This window comes from Oculina patagonica, chromosome 13 (genome assembly GCF_052425735.1).
Source record: "Oculina patagonica isolate OP01 chromosome 13, crgOcupat, whole genome shotgun sequence".
NCBI classification, from domain to species: Eukaryota; Metazoa; Cnidaria; class Anthozoa; order Scleractinia; family Oculinidae; genus Oculina; species Oculina patagonica.
In genome coordinates, this window is record NC_135770.1 from 29,841,620 (window position 1) to 29,861,325 (window position 19,706).

General features: G+C 38.5%; 3 protein-coding genes across 4 annotated transcripts; 2 read left to right on the forward strand and 1 right to left on the reverse strand.

The window, feature by feature from the left end:
* Positions 1-76: 76 nt before the first annotated feature.
* On the forward strand, positions 77-4,260 carry LOC144634457 (uncharacterized). Its single transcript, XM_078493410.1, has 4 exons — positions 77-431; positions 1,846-1,968; positions 2,902-2,998; positions 4,027-4,260. Exons 1-4 carry the CDS (start codon positions 103-105, stop codon positions 4,120-4,122), a joined length of 645 nt encoding a protein of 214 aa, XP_078349536.1. The 5' UTR covers positions 77-102; the 3' UTR covers positions 4,123-4,260.
* A 1,867-nt stretch (positions 4,261-6,127) lies between these two features.
* LOC144636665 (transmembrane protein 179B-like) lies at positions 6,128-9,578 on the reverse strand. Its single transcript, XM_078495856.1, has 4 exons — positions 9,215-9,578; positions 7,406-7,540; positions 6,698-6,788; positions 6,128-6,319 (listed from the first exon to the last, which is right to left on the reverse strand). The coding sequence occupies exons 1-4, from the start codon at positions 9,481-9,483 to the stop codon at positions 6,128-6,130; spliced, it is 687 nt and encodes a 228-aa protein (XP_078351982.1). The 5' UTR covers positions 9,484-9,578.
* An 85-nt stretch (positions 9,579-9,663) lies between these two features.
* On the forward strand, positions 9,664-18,597 carry LOC144636664 (pre-mRNA-processing factor 39-like). Of its 2 annotated transcripts, XM_078495854.1 has the most exons (13): positions 9,664-9,768; positions 9,957-10,186; positions 10,487-10,612; positions 11,394-11,509; positions 11,996-12,163; positions 12,379-12,536; positions 12,885-12,973; positions 13,324-13,723; positions 14,232-14,440; positions 14,756-14,815; positions 16,462-16,739; positions 17,299-17,488; positions 18,007-18,597. In XM_078495854.1, the coding sequence occupies exons 1-13, from the start codon at positions 9,702-9,704 to the stop codon at positions 18,085-18,087; spliced, it is 2,172 nt and encodes a 723-aa protein (XP_078351980.1). In that variant the 5' UTR covers positions 9,664-9,701; the 3' UTR covers positions 18,088-18,597. The 2 variants fall into 2 exon arrangements, with proteins under 2 accessions (XP_078351980.1, XP_078351981.1); XM_078495855.1 differs by lacking the exons at positions 9,664-9,768; positions 9,957-10,186 and adding an exon at positions 10,326-10,390.
* Positions 18,598-19,706: the final 1,109 nt, after the last annotated feature.

Sequence of the window (19,706 nt, forward strand, 5' to 3'; positions counted from 1 at the left end):
TCCTTTTGTTCAGGGGCTCCCCACCTACCCGATCGACACATCGATCGACACTATATGACCGCTTACATAACCTGTTCGTTATGTGGATGTGGTGAAGATGCGATGATGCATGGAAAAAAATATGAAATATCTTGGATTTGGAAAATGGTTTTGAACATCGTTGGTTTCTCCACACATACATACCATGTTCATGTTAGTGAAATTATTCTCTTGATCGTTGCACTCATTTTGGAGGTCTCGTCTTCCTTGTGTCTCTCTGGTGTGAAGACTATTTGTGCCGGTCAATGTCTGCTCTTCGCAAAGCTTTTTGAGAGATCACGGATTCTTCAGGGCTCTAGTACGACGTGGTGCTATTTGCCGTTGTTGTTTTACTTTGTTGCTGGTTCAAGCTCGTTATTACTACTCAAGTTTATAAGGGGAGCAAGAAATAGGTGAGTGCTCTGGCCATATTTGTTGAAGTTCAAAAATCTGCTTCTGTCATTTTATAGTTAGAAGAGGACTATGGCCATTTCTTAATTTGATTTTGCAATAAAATAATGAAAAACGGGCGATGATATTGTCACGTATACATGTAAAACTAGCTTCCCAGCTAAAAAGAGAATTAGATCTTTGTGCCATTTGGTTGTAATAAAATATATGTAATATGAAAATGAGTTAAATGAATATTCTATTTTTCACAACTGTAGTTCCCGAGGATTACCTAAAATAGACGGCTACCCTAAAATGAAATCATGGACTACTCTAAAATGAAAACTACTACTCAAAACTAGCTACAAAACCATAAGCAGGCTAACCTGCAGAGTGCTTTTCAGGCTAACTGGTTAGTTAGAAGAGCACTCCGCATTAGCTTAATTACTGAAGAACCCCTGTTAGTCTGCTTACAGTTAGCTCTCAAAAATGGTAATTATAAAGTTGGCGTCAGGCCAACTGCACCATGTTGCCGGAGCTTATCACAGTTTCTGTAGCATTAAGTGACTAGGAGTGTTTCTACTCCCTCCTGGATGGGATTCTAATCCAATGCAGCATTACACCCAGCATTATAAGTTTGCCAGTACCCATTTATTCACCTGGGTGGAGAAAGGCACCGCAAGAGTTAAGTGTTTTGCCTCACTGAGAACGCAATGCAGTGACCCAGTCAGGGCTTTCACCCTCACTGGATCACTTAAACCAGAGTCCAGCATGTTAATCATTACGTCACCGTACCTAGCTAACTGAATGGTAATCAGGGCCGTAACCAGCAAGAGGCAAGACGAGGCAAGTGCCTCGTCTTGATTTTAACCCAAAATAAAAAAACAAGATATGTTTAGTTGTGGAAATAATACCCAGATGAACAAGATTGATTTTTTTCAAGAAAAAAACCTTATCAAAAATGTTTAAGAAAGAGTTTCGGAGCTTCTAGTTTTCCAAATTTTCTTGAGAGCATACCCCCAGAACCTCCTAGGAAGATCTTGCCTCGTCTTTGCCAAAGGTCTGGTTACGGCCCTGGTAATGGGGATGGTAACATAATATTTGCTTGGAAAATTCCAGATTGGAGTAGAATTTTTCATCGTGGATAGTCAGAACGGCAAATAACACTTGGACATCACACACTGTTTGACCACAATTTGCCAATGTCTGATGAAATTCCAACTGTGTTTGGACAGAATGTCACTTTTGTTTTGTCCGATCAAAATGGTGACTTAGTCGGATGCATGTCCTTTCAATGGAACAATTTTTTTGCAGCCCCGATAGTCCATTTGAGTAGTCCATTAGGATAGTCTATGGAACTTAGGATCAGTGTTTTGTCCACATCCCTTTCGATCTGCCGTCGTGAAGGGTTAATAAGTGTCATTTTTTTGTCTATAGGTCACGTGACAACTGCATCAGAGGTCTCTGCCTGGTGGCTTTTTCTACGCTTTTTGTATTTTTTGCAGCTGCGATAATTTCCTCTGGATTTCATACATTTTGTGACTCATTTGTCGTAAACAGGTATTTTTGCTCTCATCTTTAACTTGGTACAGTGATATTCTACACCATTTTCATTTTTGTCTTAGCTCGGTGTACCAAATATATTTATAAATTATGCAAGTCAACTTGTATGTAAAAAGCTGGAGTTGACATGAGTAGTTATATGATGTCATTGTGTGGTGGGATATCAGGGAAGAATTTTTTCTCACTTTTATTAACATTCTATCAAGGTGCGATATACCCAGGGCTAAAAATTAACTTCAGTGTTTGGTTGCCACTCGGGCCAGTATCCCTGAATTGTTAGTGGCCCAGGCCAAAATAAACTGGCCTGCAAATTTTCTCTACTATTAAACACAAAAAAATTTTAAAACCATTTTTATGGGAAAAAACACCCCACGGCTTTTACCTTTAACTAACTAAACCCAGGTGAAAATTAAGACGGTCTATTATTTCAAGCAGTGTCGAGTGAGTTCAGTTTGCCGATGTTCATGTTTGAAAGCGTACCAGATAGAACTCTGGGTAAGTCTGGAGTCACGTGTCCATAAAATCAAAATGGCATCTACATATTGGAGCGATCTAAAAACTTGATTACGAATGGCTTTGAATTTTGCACTTTCGAACAAAACTTTAAATATAATTGATGGACTTAGAGTTGAGGAAAGAAAGAAAAGAAAAGAAAGGTACTTTAAGGAAAGAACAGTTTATTGTTATTGTTACTCTTTTTGTACTTCTCAAATCGTTGTCACCCTTCGGGTGATCAAACCTCAACTTTTAGTGGCCCTGGACACTTTTTAATCGCCACTGGTGACCGTGCAACCGCCAAGTTTTAACCCTGATTACCCTTTACCTCCCCTCAGGAAACATGCAAATTCTGATGGAAAAAAAAAATAAGCTAAAAAATTGTTTCCCTTGGGATCATGCCATTCATTAAATGTTCTTTTGTTCTTTTTGCAGTTGTTCCCATGACCATTTCAAGGCAATGGACTGGAGGAACTTTACTCCAAAGTACAGTGACTGTGGTAGTGCCTATATTCTGCTATATTCCGCACAGGTAAATCAAAATGCTATTCTTCAAATAACACGTAAAGAACTTATCATCGAAATTAAGCAATGGCCAACAGTTTTTCCTCAAATAACAACAGGGACAGGGGATGGATTATTTTTTTTTTTCAAAAAGGGGCAACTGTTCAAGGGGGAAGGGGGGTGAATATTCAATGGGGGGAGGGGAATGATTACCGTAGTCAAGCAGCATGACTACATGTTTTTCAAATACCGTATTTACTCGAATAAGCGCCGCAGCACTTATTAAATTTTTTCGCGCCTCAAGTGCGGCGCTTATTTGAGGGCGACACTTGCCGGTGTTTAAAATTTGTACACCACAAAGAATCTAATCTTTAACAGTTATCGAAAATAGCGTTTTCTGATTGTCAGTATTGGTCACTTGCTAAAGAGAGAAGTGGTGCTAGCTGTCCTGGCAAAGTTCGCGGCCTTCACAACATTTACAGAACTACGTATCAAAAGAATGTTGGATCGAAAACTCATGGCGATGGGCGAGCAGTAAAACCGTCACTGTGAACTGCAAATCATTGCTTTTGATGAAAAGAAATGTCTAAGTTTTTTCAGAGTCGCTTTGTAGTGCAGTTTTTAGTAAAACGGAATTCCTCGAATAAGCACCGAATCGGGAATGTGGTGCTTCTTCAGGGGCAGCACTTATTAACTTTTAAGTCCCAAATGCAGCGCTTATTCAGGGGCGGTGCTTATTCAAGTAAATACAGTATTGCTAGTTGGAAGTTATGCTATAAATGCTTTAGCTAACTGAACATGAGCTTTCAGTCCATTAAGCTTTCTCAATTTATTTTGGTTTCTTGGCCTGGGAGTCTCTCAGCGTGTCATCTGAGTAAAAATTAAATTGTGTGTGCCAGCAAATTTCCACGGGTAAATGGACTTCTCTAGTCTATAGTTTACCAGTCTCTAAAAAATGGAAATCAAACAAAATCACCCCCCTAATAAACAAAGAAATAAAAAAATTCCAAAGTTCTGTTCTGACTAATGACCATTACATTGTGTTTTGCTCATCAGATGTCCGCTTGGTTTGCCTTTGCCCTGCTTTGTGTTGTGTGCATGACTCATGCTATACGATTGTTCTCAGGATTACAAGCCAGTTCAACTTCGTGACAAAGAGTCCTGCAAGTAGGAAAACCAGGGCCGTAGGCAGGGGGTGTGATGGGTGCACCCGCAAGGCCCCATGGGCCACAAAAGTCCACCTAATAGGGGAGTGAGGGTTAAATTGACTCTCAGAATGCAGGAAATGTGGACTTCAATAAAATTTATTTTTAACATTTCTAAGGCGAGAATATCCCCCGCCAAGACACTCATGGCCCCAGCGCTCACACAAACCCATGAAAAATACTGCTTACGGCACTGAAAACTGTTATCAAAGTACATTGTAAATCTATTTGTTTGGGAAGTAGAACGAATCATGTAAATCACTAAATAGGTAGCGAAATTGTAGGTGTACACATAGAGACAGCTGTACATAAGGTACCCATTAAGAGACTGTTAAATGAAGTGGGACACCACTATTAGATGTGCAAATGAACATGGTTCACACTGGCCTTAAAAAATCATTTTGATTCATGAAGGTTTATAGTTAACTGTATCAGTAAGTTTGCATGATACATGTCTCGTTTGAGAAGGTACTATGACATAATGTACTATAGCAACTTGATTGAATATTGTGAAATATTATCGTAAGGCTAAGGCTGCCTTTACGTTACAAATAAATAATTTATTTTAATGTTTTTTGTCCAAACACAAAATGTGAGAGAATGAACAATACATGACTGTGTGCACCATAAAATTGTGATAAAGCCCACCAAATTTAAGCATTCGTGCAGTACTACCTCCTGCCCAATATTAGCCAATGGGCTTGCATGTATACTAATCTAGCTTTCAAAGAAATATTTTATTATTAAATTATAATTAGCCTCCTTTTTTAGAACTTGATTTCTATTTTACATGTTAGGGTGTTGAATGGTAAATGCACTGCAAGACTTTGCAAGACGACGAGACTGACATTTCTTTTGCCCTGCAAAAGAAATAGAGACTCTGAGAAGGGGTCAAAGAAAAATTCAAGACCTCTGAAATTTGGCTAAAATTTTGCGAGACACGCATTTTTTGAAGGACCATTCTCCACCCCTCAGAATGTACATGACTTGGCCATTAATTACACTATGCTCAAACTGACTAATAATGATTTTCATTTGACAACATAAACTGCAGAAATTTATTGCTTATCCCTTTTATTTAAGCAGTTAAGTAGAAAATAAATATCTCCTGTTTTAAAGTAAGTAGGGTAACTTTGCGTAACTGGGAAAAGTAAGACCTCTCAACAGTAAGCGACCACCTTGGGAGGGTTTGTCTGTATATTATAATTATTATAGCTTATAAATGAAAAATAATAATATAACAAGGGTCCGACATTGTATTTTTTATGATCAGATTACAATATTAAATGCAGTTTGAATAATTATAGATTAAAAGATGTGATGATTATGTGTTGATTTTTAATTTTATGCCTGCCAACTTAATATTAACCGATTTGTGAGTTTCGTGCAGTACTATTAACTGGCTGCCTCACTTAAATGGAAGGTGGGTGCCTGGAGTAGTAGTTATTGTAGCTCAAACGGGGAATGTTTGGCATTTTTGTCGGTGTTTGCGATGCTGTCTACTGTACATTTAATAAAAACCCACAAAAACGCTAAAATTCGCCATTTTGAGCTATAAGGACCACAAGGCACAATGATTGGGGTAACTTTATGTTTATTTTGAACATAAATGTGAATATTACTCGCTATAGTTCATGCTTATAGGAACGTTTGAACATTTCCCATACATTCCTTTAGACTTTTGAAACATCAACAGTCACTCCATTTGTGCGGGCTCCCTGTGCCAGAACTTGAAGAGCCTAGCCATGAAAAAGCAGCATTTCTTCCACTTGAGCCTGCACTTGCGAGTTTTACCGCTGGCTGGAAAAGTCTGCTAATCTAATGTGCCAGATTTAACTTACCGGTAATTTAAATAGTATTTTACTGAACCTTGTCCAGCAAATTTTGCTTATCATAATCTTATGTATTATTTTTTATCATTATACAATGTATATTCAATATCTTGACAAATATCACAAATATCTTGATCCCCTTTCACTCTTGACTTCATAAACAGGAATTTCTTGGATAGGTGGTGGATACACAATTCTGTCGTCAGTGAGATAGTATTCAGCTGCTCTTAATTCTAACAGGCGTCGCTTGAAATTTCTACCAGAGAGTATGACTACGATAAACCAAATCACTACAGCACAGAATGAGGCAATCTAAGGGAGAAAAGGAAGGTACCTGTGTGTTAGAATATACAAAATGTGACAAGTGGGTAATACAAGTATTTAAAAACCCAGTGGCTAGTGGTATTTCAACCCCCTCCCCTCCTCACTTTGGCCAATTTCTTTGACATTATTGTGATAAAAGAAATACTAAAAAACTTAAATGGCTTATTGTGCAGTCATGTTAGGTTTAGCATTTTCAAGAACACTTGAGAAATGCGAAAAGCATTCAACTGTGCCTTGTGCCCTCAGTATGCACTTCTCTTGCATTTCTTAAAAATACCCGCATGCATTGTTATAATTATAACTCAACACTGCACTGTGGGAACGTTTTTTATTTCTTTATTAGATGTGATTTAATCTCTCTCTCACCTCTGCCATAAACAGAAAAGTGTAAAACTTGCTTCCGTCAATGTCAGCTGGTGTGTATTGAGTCCAATCCCACTTTTCTGCTTTTTGGCAGCTGAAATAAAATGTGACTGTTAGACAATATTAAGTAAATTTAAGAGGTGAAGGTCAAGTCAGTGTTTCAGCTAGTTCTGAGCCATAGTTGCTGGCACAAATCTGGTGTCTGTAGTATAATAAGACGGCTCTGATACTCCCCCAATGGGATGCTTATCCATTATCAGTATATTGATTGGTAGCCCCTCTAGCTGTAGCGTTTTGTCAGGTTGTTCCAACAAGTGGCTCCTGATTTAATATGAAATTTTCCCTTTAATCTTCAAGCATACACAAGGCAAATTGGAAGAAGAATCTAGCAGTTTATCAGAAGTCACCTTGTGACTTTATTTCAGGGACACCTTTTTGCAATTACTGTCTTGTGGCAACAACAGAACAACCCTGCTGGTCTGGTCATGGCCGATGAAGCTTGAACTCAAACCCTTTGTCCTTTCCACATGGGGGGTATATTGTTAAAAAGAATAAAAGTAACCAGCATTAAATTATAGCTGCCTGTTTGTGTCAATTAAAATATAATAATTATTCAGCAGTAATATGATAAAAATATTATTTACAATATTTTAATATTTTGTTGACCAACATTGGCATATTTTTGGATTTAGTTTTTCTAGTAAGACACACCTTTCCACATTTCCATTATTGGTTACGGAGTTGCACCACTCTGTAAAGCCCATTACAATGAAGATAGCACACACCAAACAATTGATCCATGCGATGGCTGACAAAATGCAAGTAGCAAATTTGAAGTAAACCACCCTAGTTTGGGTAAGAAAAATGTGAAGTCAACATGATTTCTGCCTGCAAGACCACACAGTCAAGAAGATTTTCTAAAGGGGTTTACAAACTAAGGACAAATTAAACTTGCACATTTTTAGATAAATAGTAAGAATTATATTTCTTGTTAATGGTTTTTGTTGTTTGTTTTCGTTTTGTTTTTTATGTAAAAGCTGAAAAAAATTGTTAAGTATCTTGTGGAGGGGGACAGGGGGGGGGGGGGGGCGGGAGGAGAAAGGGCGAGAAGTGGGATTCTTAAGGGTGATGGGAACCGGGAGAAAACGAGTAAAATTTTGTAACATTTCATTATATTTCGCAATGGACATGGAGCAAACAGGAGAGAACAGCTACGGAGAGGGGTGGGAGGCAGGAGTAAAAGGTACAAGAAGCGGGAGTAAAAGGTACGGGAGGCAGGAGGTTCAGACCCCCCTGTCCCCCCCCCACTATCTTGTAAGCTGTAAGTGGAAGTGCTCAGGGCAACTTAATCTCTACTCAGTAAAGGAAAAGGTATATACCAGCCATTTTTTGTAATAAATCATTTGTTGTGTTTTTCCAAAAGAAAAAACAAACCTCAAACATGGAAGATTTTTTGGTTTGAGCCCCTTTAACCCCTTTAGAATTTCCAGTTTAGCCTTATACTTTCTCTTGAAATATTAAGCTTTTGAGATTCCCTTCCCCCTTAGAAATTCCAATGACCTTCCTTTTATGCATGGGGTGAGTATGGAAATTATCTGGAACCAGTATTTCACTGAGGGGGGGGGGGTGGGGTGGGGAGGGGAGTGAGGCTACAAAGGGTACATGATCCAGTTTTCAAAAAGGTTTGTGGAAGGGGGTTTGTGTCTGAAAAATAGGTAAATATTTAAACATAACTTGAACATGCTAATAAATAGAAAGTTCCTAACTTGGGATGCCAAAACAGTTCTCCTCAGGGTGTGCTTCGTGGATGGGTCCAGTGGGTGGGGGTATTATTATCACACAACTTGAATTGGTAAGCCGGGTAGCAGCCCTCGCAAGGTTTCACATGAATGGGGTCTTGGTCACTCTACTAATGCCCCTAGCCCCCCCCCCCCCCCAAAAAAAAAAAAAAAAAAAAAAAAAAAGCAACAGTGCTACACTAGAGGACTGGTACAATTACAAGCTTATATTATGAGCGCTGCTACACTGCTGTAAATTATGCACCTATCAATGGTTTGCCCCAGGATGGGGGGGGGGGGAGGGGCAACCCACGGGAATTTGACATCGCGAAGGTCTCCAAGGGTAGGGATTTTGACATCTAAAATGGTCTGCTGGGTTAGAAATTTAAGAGGAGATTTTTGAAATTTGACATTCACTAGGTGCCCAGGGGTGGGGAATTCGACTCTGGATTCCAAAAAATGTCATTCCCCTGGGGTTGCCCCCCCCCTCCCATCCTGGGGCAAACCATTCAAAGGTGCATTATTTAATTTGTACTGTAGATTATTAATTTGTATGCGCTGGAAATAATTGAAAATAAGATATTGTCCATAATATTACAAAATAATCACAAAGTTCTGAGTCAAATAGAGCCTAAGTCACTACTTTAATTTACCAAGGAAAAATAATATTTGAGTCTCTTTATAAATAATAAAAGAGGAATTCTGATCTTTGACATAATAATTAATTTAATTAACACCTTACCTGAGGCTTTCAGTTTCCACATTGCAGCACCATTTGAGGAATCCTAGCAAAGCTGCTAAAATAGCATTAGCCAAAGACGAGTAAAACGTGAATGTACAGTATCTCTGGTTTCCTGCGACCACTGTGTTCGTTAAAATGTCTAGCTCACCAAAAAGTAAACAACGATATTTCAAGTTAGACTCGTTCAATTTAAGCGGCACTGAGATACAACATCCGGCAGCCAGGGCTGCAACGTAAAGATAATTTTCATACACTTCACCTCGATTCATTTTCCCCTAGAGAAAGTGTTTGTACACTGACAAAATGTCAATCGTAGCTAATCGTGAATCGTGGAGACATCGGTATGCATGCAAACTATCTGAAGAATGTTCGTCGCTGCAGCTTCGGATCTCCTCGGAGAATTTTCGTTAATTTTCGTTATAGCTTCGTTTCGCGAATAGTGACCAGGCCCCTCCTTTCCGCACGCCCATGAGAAAGAAGAGCGAAAATGGCGGCGGTGGCGGATGGTGTCGCTCCTGAAGCAGAATCAAGCGAAAATCTCATCCATCCTGAAGGTAATGGTCGTGATATTTCCGTTTTTCAAAATATTTTGTTTTCGATAAAATATCTCGTTAATTATTTTTAGTTAAAATGATTGAAAATCAAGAGCAAATGCTGCATTGCACGCATGTGATGCTTTTGTCGTTTTGGGGTGAGTTTTGATGCGTCTAATTCGTGAATTTTGAATTGAAATTAAATTCAGGTGCTAAAGAAAGCAGTAGCAAGACAGACGAAGGCAATGTCGATACAAACATGACTGAAACAAAGGAGAATGGAGCAATTACAGAAAGTCATGAAGATTCCACAGACGCCCCTGTTGTTGAAGAAAAAGAAGTCGTCAACGAGCAAGAGCTCAAGTACTGGAAGGCTGTGAAGGAAAATCCAGCGGATTTTACAAGCTGGACATATCTTTTGCAGTTTGTCGAGCAAGAGGTTTGTGCACAAATAACTCTGCTGTTTATAATCTTACCTTGAAGTCGCGTTTATGAAGTTCGAATGTGTTGTGAATTCCATCCGTAAAATTTATTCCAAAAGCATGCACGTTTTCTGACAAATCATTCTCTTTGTTTAGGATAATTTTAGGCCTTTACTTGGATAAAACCGTGCAAGTCAGCGTTTGTAGAAACCACATTTGAGGTTATTTCTTGTTGCTTTATCAGCCTGGACTTTGCTTTTAGCAGATGGTGGACTGGTTTGTGCTAACTTTGTTATTTGCCCTCTTCTTTTATGTAGAACAAGCTTTCTTCTGCAAGGCAAGCATTTGATGCTTTTTTCAAGCGTTACCCTTATTGCTATGGGTACTGGAAGAAATATGCAGATATGGAGAGGAAGAATGGCAACGTTGACAAAGCTAAAGAGGTATGCACAGTGTTTGTACTAATTAAATTTGCCCAATTCGGTTTGTACTATAGCTGAGAACACAGAACACACAGTGTTTCATCAGAAAAGAAAAATATGACATGCACAAGAATATTTGGCTAAACTGCAGCATATCCTGTAACTTATTTGCATCTTATCGAGTAACAACAGCATCTTCTGTTTCATGCTTTGTTCACCAAAGGGTTTCAACATGTTGAATCTCATTTGTGGGGTATTTTGCAATCCACAGTAAGAAAAGAGACGGCGGCTGTACATTTTACCACAATATCTTGCAAAACCTAACACAGCCAGTAGAAACATAAAAAGCCATATGTTTTCCAAAAATTTGCCCCTGTTCTAACAGCATTGTATGTGCTAAGTTTGAAGTTTTTAGAACTTTTATGTGCGTTTCTTTAAACGTTTTTAGGTTTTTTACGCTAGAAATGGGAAAATGTACCAGTCGCCTTTTTTTTTTGCATACTGTGGATTGCTCTGGAACTAAAACTATAGAGTAAACAGATAAATAAAATTTACTCTTTATTTGTTTTTTTTTTTTTTTTTTTTTTTTTTTTTTTTTTTTTTTTTTTCATAAAATTCTATGCTAATTAAAATGAGCCATCCAGACGTCCATCACAGTTGTGATTTTCTTTCTTTCTGTTATGATTTCCTTTGCTTCTCCACATACATGTATCAACCATATCTGGATGGCTACCAAATGAAACTTATGAAACTATTGGAAGCAATTGGTTTTCTCAGACATGTACTTTTTTCATGTTGTTAGGTATTTGAGGGAGCTATTGCTGCCATTCCTCTAAGTGTGGATTTGTGGGTACACTATCTCAACTTTGCTTCTCAATCTACTAAGGGTCAGATTGATGGCCCTGAGGTCATGCGAAGGTAACTTTGCTCTGCACTGTTGATTCAAATACTGACATTGATTGTCTACTCTCTAGGAAACCCATTCAACCAAGACTTGAAGAGAATGTAAATGGTTTCATTGGGGTAGAGAATGCACACCAAGGAAAAAATCACCGTTGATGAGTGTGTTTTTTGTTCAAACTTTGAGAGTTCTGTTTTTGAATTTTCTGATTGTTTTATTTTTGGCAGTTCATCTAACCCCCATACTTTGTTGTGCCATGTATTTCTTGTTAATAACAGTTAGGCTGGTGTTGATAAACAGTAGTGAGCGTACGTCGCAACCCATGCTGGCCTCTTCCAGGTCATTTGGTATGGGGTACTTTACTGATGGAAAAGGTATTTTCATGCTTCACTCCATTCAGTCCTGATTTAAACATTTTACATCTCAAGTTGGCCAACTCCATTCTCTTACCTAGTAAATTGCTTTCTTAGTTCGTTCTTTTGTTTTTTGTTGTTATTTTGTAGTTTATTCGAGAGAGCGGTGTCTACTGCTGGGGAAGAGTTTCGTGCAGACAAACTGTGGGATGCGTACATTGAGTGGGAAAAAAGCCAGGGTCAGCTACAGAAAGTTACAGCTTTGTATGATAGAGTCTTCAAGGTTCCTACTCAGAATTACAGCCAGCATTTTGAAAAGTAAGGGTTTTGTTTTATCTACAATATCTGCAAAATACAGTCCTTCAATATAGTTCAGTTTGGTAATAATTTGGATTGGTCTATTGTTACCAGACAACCCATAAATTCTTAAACATGGTTGTTCCATGCTGTGCCTTCCTGCCTTGCCTTGCTGTGCCATGTTATGCCAAGCCATACTCTACTTGACTGAAAATATTTTTTTGTTGTTGTTTTAGGTTTAAGCAGCACATCAACACCAACCCGATAGCTGCTGTACTGTGTACTGAAGAACTCCTTAAACTCAGGGCAGAAGTGGCAGCTGCTCCTCCTGGTTTAACATCAGCAGAGGCTGAACCTCTTATTAGTGTAGCTTCCTCTTCAGGCAATCCACCAGGTAAGCATAAACAACACCAAATCCTGGCGACCAAGCCATGAGCCCCCATGCGGAAGGGAAGACAGACCAACACACTGATTAAACAGTGGAAAGAGAGGGAGGGGAGGGGAGGGGGGAACAGCCTTGATAACATGCTCCCATACAAAACAACGCTCACTGTAAACGCTATCACTGTAATGGCCCAACACGTCTCAGTCGGGGGACACATAGAATCCTGGCACATGCGCATGTCGAAACACTGCTGATTTTTAAGGGAACACTGGCGGTTTTTGTTGTTAATTCCATTTATCTTTTGTTTTGTTGGTACCATCCACATGTTAATAACTTGTTTTATTTTTATTCGTGCAGGTGTTGATGATGAAGCAGATACTGACGAAGTAGCTCCAGGCACAGAGAACCTCGTTGCTCCTGGGGCAGAAAGTTCTGTCACTTCCCAGGTAATAGGTCGGACTTCATGATGGTGTCAAAGGGTGATGTGACAAAGCACAGCATTTAGAGCTAGAGTAGATGTGAAAGTTTATGGCTCTATTCTCCCAGAGGAGAGTTAGGAAATTACTCAGTGTGTCAGGTCATGTGACCTGACTTCCAGCTGCATTTAAAAAGTACAGTGAAGGGATCAAGGGCCTTTTTCAGCCAATTTTTGTTGAATCTCTTAAAAGGGTTCTGATTCTTCTTATCTGATCAGAAAAATGCACAAACCTCCCACAAATTTATGCTACATAATGTACATGCAGCTTATTATCTGGTTTCATGTGTTTGTTTCTATTGGACTTCTTTCTTTTTCTAGGATGATGCTGAGACGATCGCAATACGAGAAAAGGTTATTGCAGCTAGGCAGAAAGTCTACACTGCTCTGGAAGAAGAAGTGCGAAAGCGATGGGCATTTGAGGAAGCCATTAAGAGACCGTACTTCCATGTTAAGCCACTCGAGCGAGTTCAGCTAAAAAACTGGAGAGAATATCTTGACTTTGAATTAAGCAATGGTGATCATAAAAGGGTTGTTACTCTTTTTGAGCGATGTGTAATTGCCTGTGCATTGTATGAGGACTTTTGGCAAAGATTTGCTTCCTACATGGAAGGGCACAGTGTTGAGGTATGCCGTCATGTGTATGAGAGAGCCTGTACAATACACCTTCCAAGGAAACCCTCCATTCATTTAGCTTGGGCTGCTTTTGAAGAACAACAAGGTGAGTCAATTGAGCCCATGACCTTCTACACACTGGTTGGATGCTCAGACTACTGAGCTTAGAAGGGATGTAGAGGAAATAGTAAAATAAAGTTCACATTGCAAACTACATGTAAACTTTTAAGGCAACTCAGAAATATATTTTTGGCAATTACATGTATGCCATACATATCATTGCTGTAAAGGATATTGGTTGGGGTGATGTCATGAACATGGAAAAAGACAAAGTTATTTGCAAAAATTATTATTTCTTTATTCCTATTATTTATCAAATAAAAGAAATAAAATGTACTGCAAGGAGTTTATATGGTCAATAAACACGATGAAACAAGCCCCCCCCCCCCCCATGTTTCAAAATGCTCTGCTGCCTCTGGAGGAAGACTGACTGACTGTGCAACATGTCCCACTTTCAGTGTAAAAGTGATCTGTTTGCCTTTTAGTTCTTGGTACTACTCCCCTTGTGTGCAACAACCTTTAAACTTATCTTTACACTGTTATTCTCTTTGTAGGAAATGCTGCTAAGGCATCAGAGATTTTGGCTGAGTTAGACAAGGGTGTGCCAGGCATAATAATGGTAAAACTGAAGAGAATAAACATTGAAAGAAGAAGAGGAAACTCTGAAGGCACTTCTGCTCTTTATGAAGAAGCCATGAATGAGACTAGTGACCAGGAATTGGCAACATTTTTTGCTATCAGATACTCAAGATTCTTAGCCAAGGTAAAAGGATAAAAGGGCTGATTTTATTGATTGATACTTGTTTCCCAGAATTTTTAAATGGTCTGGTTGGGTGGATGGGAATTTTAATGTGAATGCATAATTGTTTTTTCAAATTTAACAGAAATCAAATGCAATCTTTGTAGTCTCGTGATTTGAAAATGAATAGGCTTCTAGATGTTCATCCTGTAGCTACTAAAGCCATTCAGATGTATTTATGTGTGACCCTTAATGATACACACATGCACTGATTGCACAACTTGGATTGTTTTGTTTACATGTTAACATCAATTTAATTAGTCTTATTGAAATTAACAGGTTATGGGTAATGTGGAAAAAGCACGAGTGATGTTGAAAGGTGCCCTGGAAAAAGATAAGGTAATAATTATGTTAGTGAGTTAATACTACATGTCTGTATTGTTTAATTTGATGGCATTAATACTGTTGTTACGCCTTGTCATACATGTAGCTGTCATACATGTAGCTGTGAAATAAAGAGAGCATTTTCGGCTTTTTCTCCCTGGTGTTTAATTTTACAGTATCGATCAAATGTAAGTTGACAGTCTCGACGCGAGACTCGATCGTCGCATCTCGAAGTTCGAGTCCCGAGGAACGAGAAATAAGGTGGTCTAAAAAATATCCATTTTCTCGAGGAAACAATAAAAGCCGCTTGCACATTGTGTTTACCATCATAAAATTAATGTTATCATCGTTTTTTACCGAATGGTAATGAGGTTATGTTATTGGCCTCATTTTCTCACTCGAACACTCACTCACTCACTCACTGGATTCTGATATCAAACCGCAATTAATTTATCATTAAACGAGAAACGTGCTGACAGAAAGGTCCTTTAAACGCATTCAGCACATGTCAATCAGAAACAAATTATTCTTCAACCTCGTTCCAGGGTCTCTCTCTTTCAGGAAACTAAATTGAATTTCACAAAACAAATCGAAAGAGGATCACTTATACTTATCCTCTGGTGATAAAAGAGAATAGAATTCGCTCAACGAAGCCTCAGAGCATAGGCTATCAATGACCCATTCACGTAAGAAAACATTCAAAGACGCGTTTTAGTAAACACAACATTCATGCACGTTTTTGTTTCGCGTCACATCATCTTCGTGTCACGTCATCCGTTCTTCATCTTTTTGAGTCGTGCAGAAACGCGCATCTTTCTCTCAAATTTTATTCGCTGCTTAAAATAACGCTATACGTGCTGGCAGAAAAGTAAACATATTCACAAAACAAATTTACTTAATGCTAAAAAGGATCAAAGGTTACACTTAAATATTTTTGTGATAAAATAGAATTCGCGCTACGAAGCCTGAGAGCACGAACCATCAATGATGCAATTCCCATGGAAAAATAAAACATTCACAGGGAAATAAAGTGAGATTGTGTTACATTATTGAACGCTTATTTGAAGAAAAAAAACTATCAATGACCCATTCACGCAAGAAAACATTCGAAGGCAAATTAAGTGAGATTGTGACATTACTGATAGCACCTATGAACTACATATAGTTACGCTTAAACTGTTATAAAAAATTATTACGCTCGCCTTGTGACGTGTTTTAGTCAACACAACATCCACGGCACGTTTTTGTTTCGCGTCACGTCACCTCGTGTCACGTCATCCGTTTTTTATCTTTTTGAGTCGAGCAGATACACGAAGTGCTCGGGCGTATCTTTTCTCTCAAATTTTTTCCGCTGCTCAAAAATAACGCTATACGTGCTGACAGAAAAGTAAACATGTTCACAAAACAAATTTACTTAATGCTTAAAAGGATCAAAGGAAATACACTAACCGGTAAATATTTTGGTTGTGAAACTGAATAGCGCTACGACCACTGAGAGCACGAGCCATCAATGACGCAACTCACGTGGAAAAATAAAGCAAAGTGAGATTGCTTTACTTTATTGGACACTTATTTAGAAAAAATGCGGAGGTCGGCACTTCATTCATCGAATTACCATGAGGTTGCTCGAAGAGCCTTTGATTCTTTCTTTTTTTTCCCAGGATAATAAGAGACTGTACCTTCAACTTTTGGACATTGAGCTTGGTGCATATCCAGTGAGTGAAGAAAAGGTTGAAGAGGTGTTTGACTTGGTCCAGAACAGTGAACTGGACACAGAGGTCAAACAAGGATTCTCTCAAAGACAGATTGAGTTTCTTGAAGATTTCAGTGCCGACATCACCAAAATAATGGCGGCTCAGGAGAATCATGCTAAGTTATACAAAGGAAAATCTGCTTTAATCCCACTGAGCGGCAGAAAAAGATCACAAGACACAGATGGGTAAGACTTTGATTATTTTATCACTGTAACTGGTTTAGTCGGTCAAATGGAAAATAGCTTTTCCAGGATAGTGAGGTTTCTTTGTTAGTCTTTTCTGAATTAAAGTTACATATCGTTTGTACAGAAGTTTCCTAATACAATACAGTGATGTACTGAACAAAGCAATGCATGAAGAACTTTAACAAGTCTCTTTTGGAATATATTGCTTAATAAGCTTAATAAGAAGTACTGGCTGTAATCAGCAAGAAGACTAGTTATCAATTTGTGAGGGGAGGCAACCTTTAGCTAGTGGATGTGTCTTCACTGTGACTCTTCACTCGTTCCCTGTTGCCAACAGAAATGCATTTTGCAACTTTGCAGTTCCTTGTCATATTATATTGCAGGGAACTTTTTTTGCTTTCTGCTACAGTTCTGAAAACAACAGGCTGTTTGATAACAATAGTGTTTCACTAGCCTGTTAAAGAAAAACTATAGTTTCTTTCTTAGTTGTTTCTGTCCAACATGAGCACAGTTTTGCTTGAAAGAATTTTAATTATATTTTTTTCTCTTCTTGTTACAGCTCAGACATCAAATCCAAAATATCAAAAAGTGAAGAAGTGACAGCCGCTGATAGCAGCCAGCATGTTACGAGCGCCGAGGCATACGACACATCATATTCGTCCGCTGCTGCTTACACTGCTGCCGCCTCGGCTTATAGCTACTCCACACCCTTGCAGAGCCAGTGGGCTGCATACTCCGCTGCACACCCGGTAAGGCTTTTACTGATGGTAGTGTGTGTCTTATTCGGCAACCTTGCTAGTGAACAGGTCTGTTCAGTGACTGTTTGCTCGTTCCCTGTTGCCTATAGCAACTGTACTATTCTGTTTTCATAAGATCTCTGTTCTGATAATGAGCAGAGGTGAAGCAGATGTACTAACATTCTAAGCATCAGAAATGTTGTTGTTCCATTTGTCCTTGTATCATCAATCTGCAATGCACTGCACAACTGGGGTTTCCACGCAATATTATTTTTCTCTTTCTAAAAAAATATTGTGCAATCTACAAAGAGAACCGGTATATTTTTTTTTTTTTCTTTTTGTAGTTACAATGAAATTAACTATGAAAACATTGAGTTGAGACATGCTCACCTCACACATACATGCAGTAAAAGGGGTGCGTGCAATGTGATGGGCGCATATTTTTGGGAGGGGAGATTGGTTTTGTGTTGAGATGTATGTTTTCCAAGCTATTATAAAATTTAATGAACATCAACATTTTTCTGTTTCAGAACGCATACAGTAATTACAGTCAATGGTATCAACAGTATGGGGCTGCATATGGACATCACCACCAAACAGCCACACAATAGACAAAAAGATTCAAATCCTTGTAAATAGACAACCTGTATAGATGTTTCTGAGTAATCAGAAGTTAGCGCTTCTGGTATGGACTTCATAAAAGGTCATTAAGATGATCTGTTGTACAACTGTTCGAGAAGTGCCTAGATTGATCCTGGCATAGCTAGTTTCTCATGTTGAACTATGTGCTGATAAACTACAATTTTATATTCTACAACTCAAGATGTACATGTACTTGAATGAATCCTGATACAGTTGTGAAGTGCAAAGAAGCTCACATTTTACATTCACGTGATGACTTTGAAAGTAGAGATGTCCAGTGGTGGCTGATTGCATCCCACCTTTGGCGATGTCATAACGTTGCAATAATCAGTACAGAACTCAGAAAGATAATAAATTCAGCCCGAAATCTGCCAATTTGTGTTAACCAGCAGTCTTGTAAAACGTTCTACAGCATTAGCATTCAGCTTGTAATATACATGGTTTTAAAATAAATCTTTACAAAAAAAAAATATTGACAATGATCCAGTCCTTTTGTTTGGGTGGGGTAAGATTGAGTGGCATTCTCCCAAAACCAGTGATACCACATGTCACAACAATAAACATAATAAAACAATGAGAGATACAGAAGTGCCTCTAGCCCGAGTTCTAGCTAGGATTTATCATTTGGAGAAGAAGTCCTGAGGCCACGAGCTTCCTAGGGGGTCCAGGGGCATGCCCCCCCCACCCCGGAATTTTTTGAAATGAATAGTGCACTGGGATGCAATCTGGTGCATTTTGAGACAATTAGTGTCTTTAGACAGGGAATACTTGCTTCATGAAAATTTTTTGATACAGTTGCTTATAAACTGTAATGATGATTTTTTTTTTTTTTGGGGGGGGGGGGGGGAGGGGGAGCTTCTACTCCACAAATACCCTGATATAACTGACACCTACTGCAAGATGTATGGCTAGTTATATTGCTAAGAACTTCACTAAACCTTTCGCCTTTGCCCCAATGAGGGAAATGGGCTGGAATTTGCTAAGGACCCAAGTAAATAATATTATCAGTGATCGCAAACCAGAGATTTCTTGGATAAAAAGCTTGACTTCCTTTAGATCTGCTAGGAGAAGTGTACAATATACCAACAAAACAAACTGTTTTTAGAAATAGCAGCAACATTACTTTTATTACACCAAGCTCGTTTAAAATAGCTGTTACAATGTATTTTCATTGCCTTTGCTTTATTATACACTTTGTACAAAATGAAGTGAAAAAAAGATTGTTTTCACAACTTTGTGTGGCAAAAAATATTGCACCATCCAGCCTAAGCCTTTATAATTATTTATTTAAAGAGAATTCTTAATGTGACAAACTGATAAAATCTATAATTTTGATTTAAGGTTGGTTAAATGTATGTACACTGTTCAGAAAGTACACTGTCTAACAAACCTTGTATTCACACGTGTATAAGCTGCTTGCCCTTTCTAGCTGGAATTCTAGTGTTTTTTAAGCCCGAGTCTGCTGGGTTAATAGCTCAGTTCAAATTAGTTGTCATACCCTATTTACTCGAATAAGCGCCGTGGTGCTTATTAAATTTTTCGCGCCTCAAGTGCGGCGCTTATTTTGAGGGCGGCACTTATATTATAT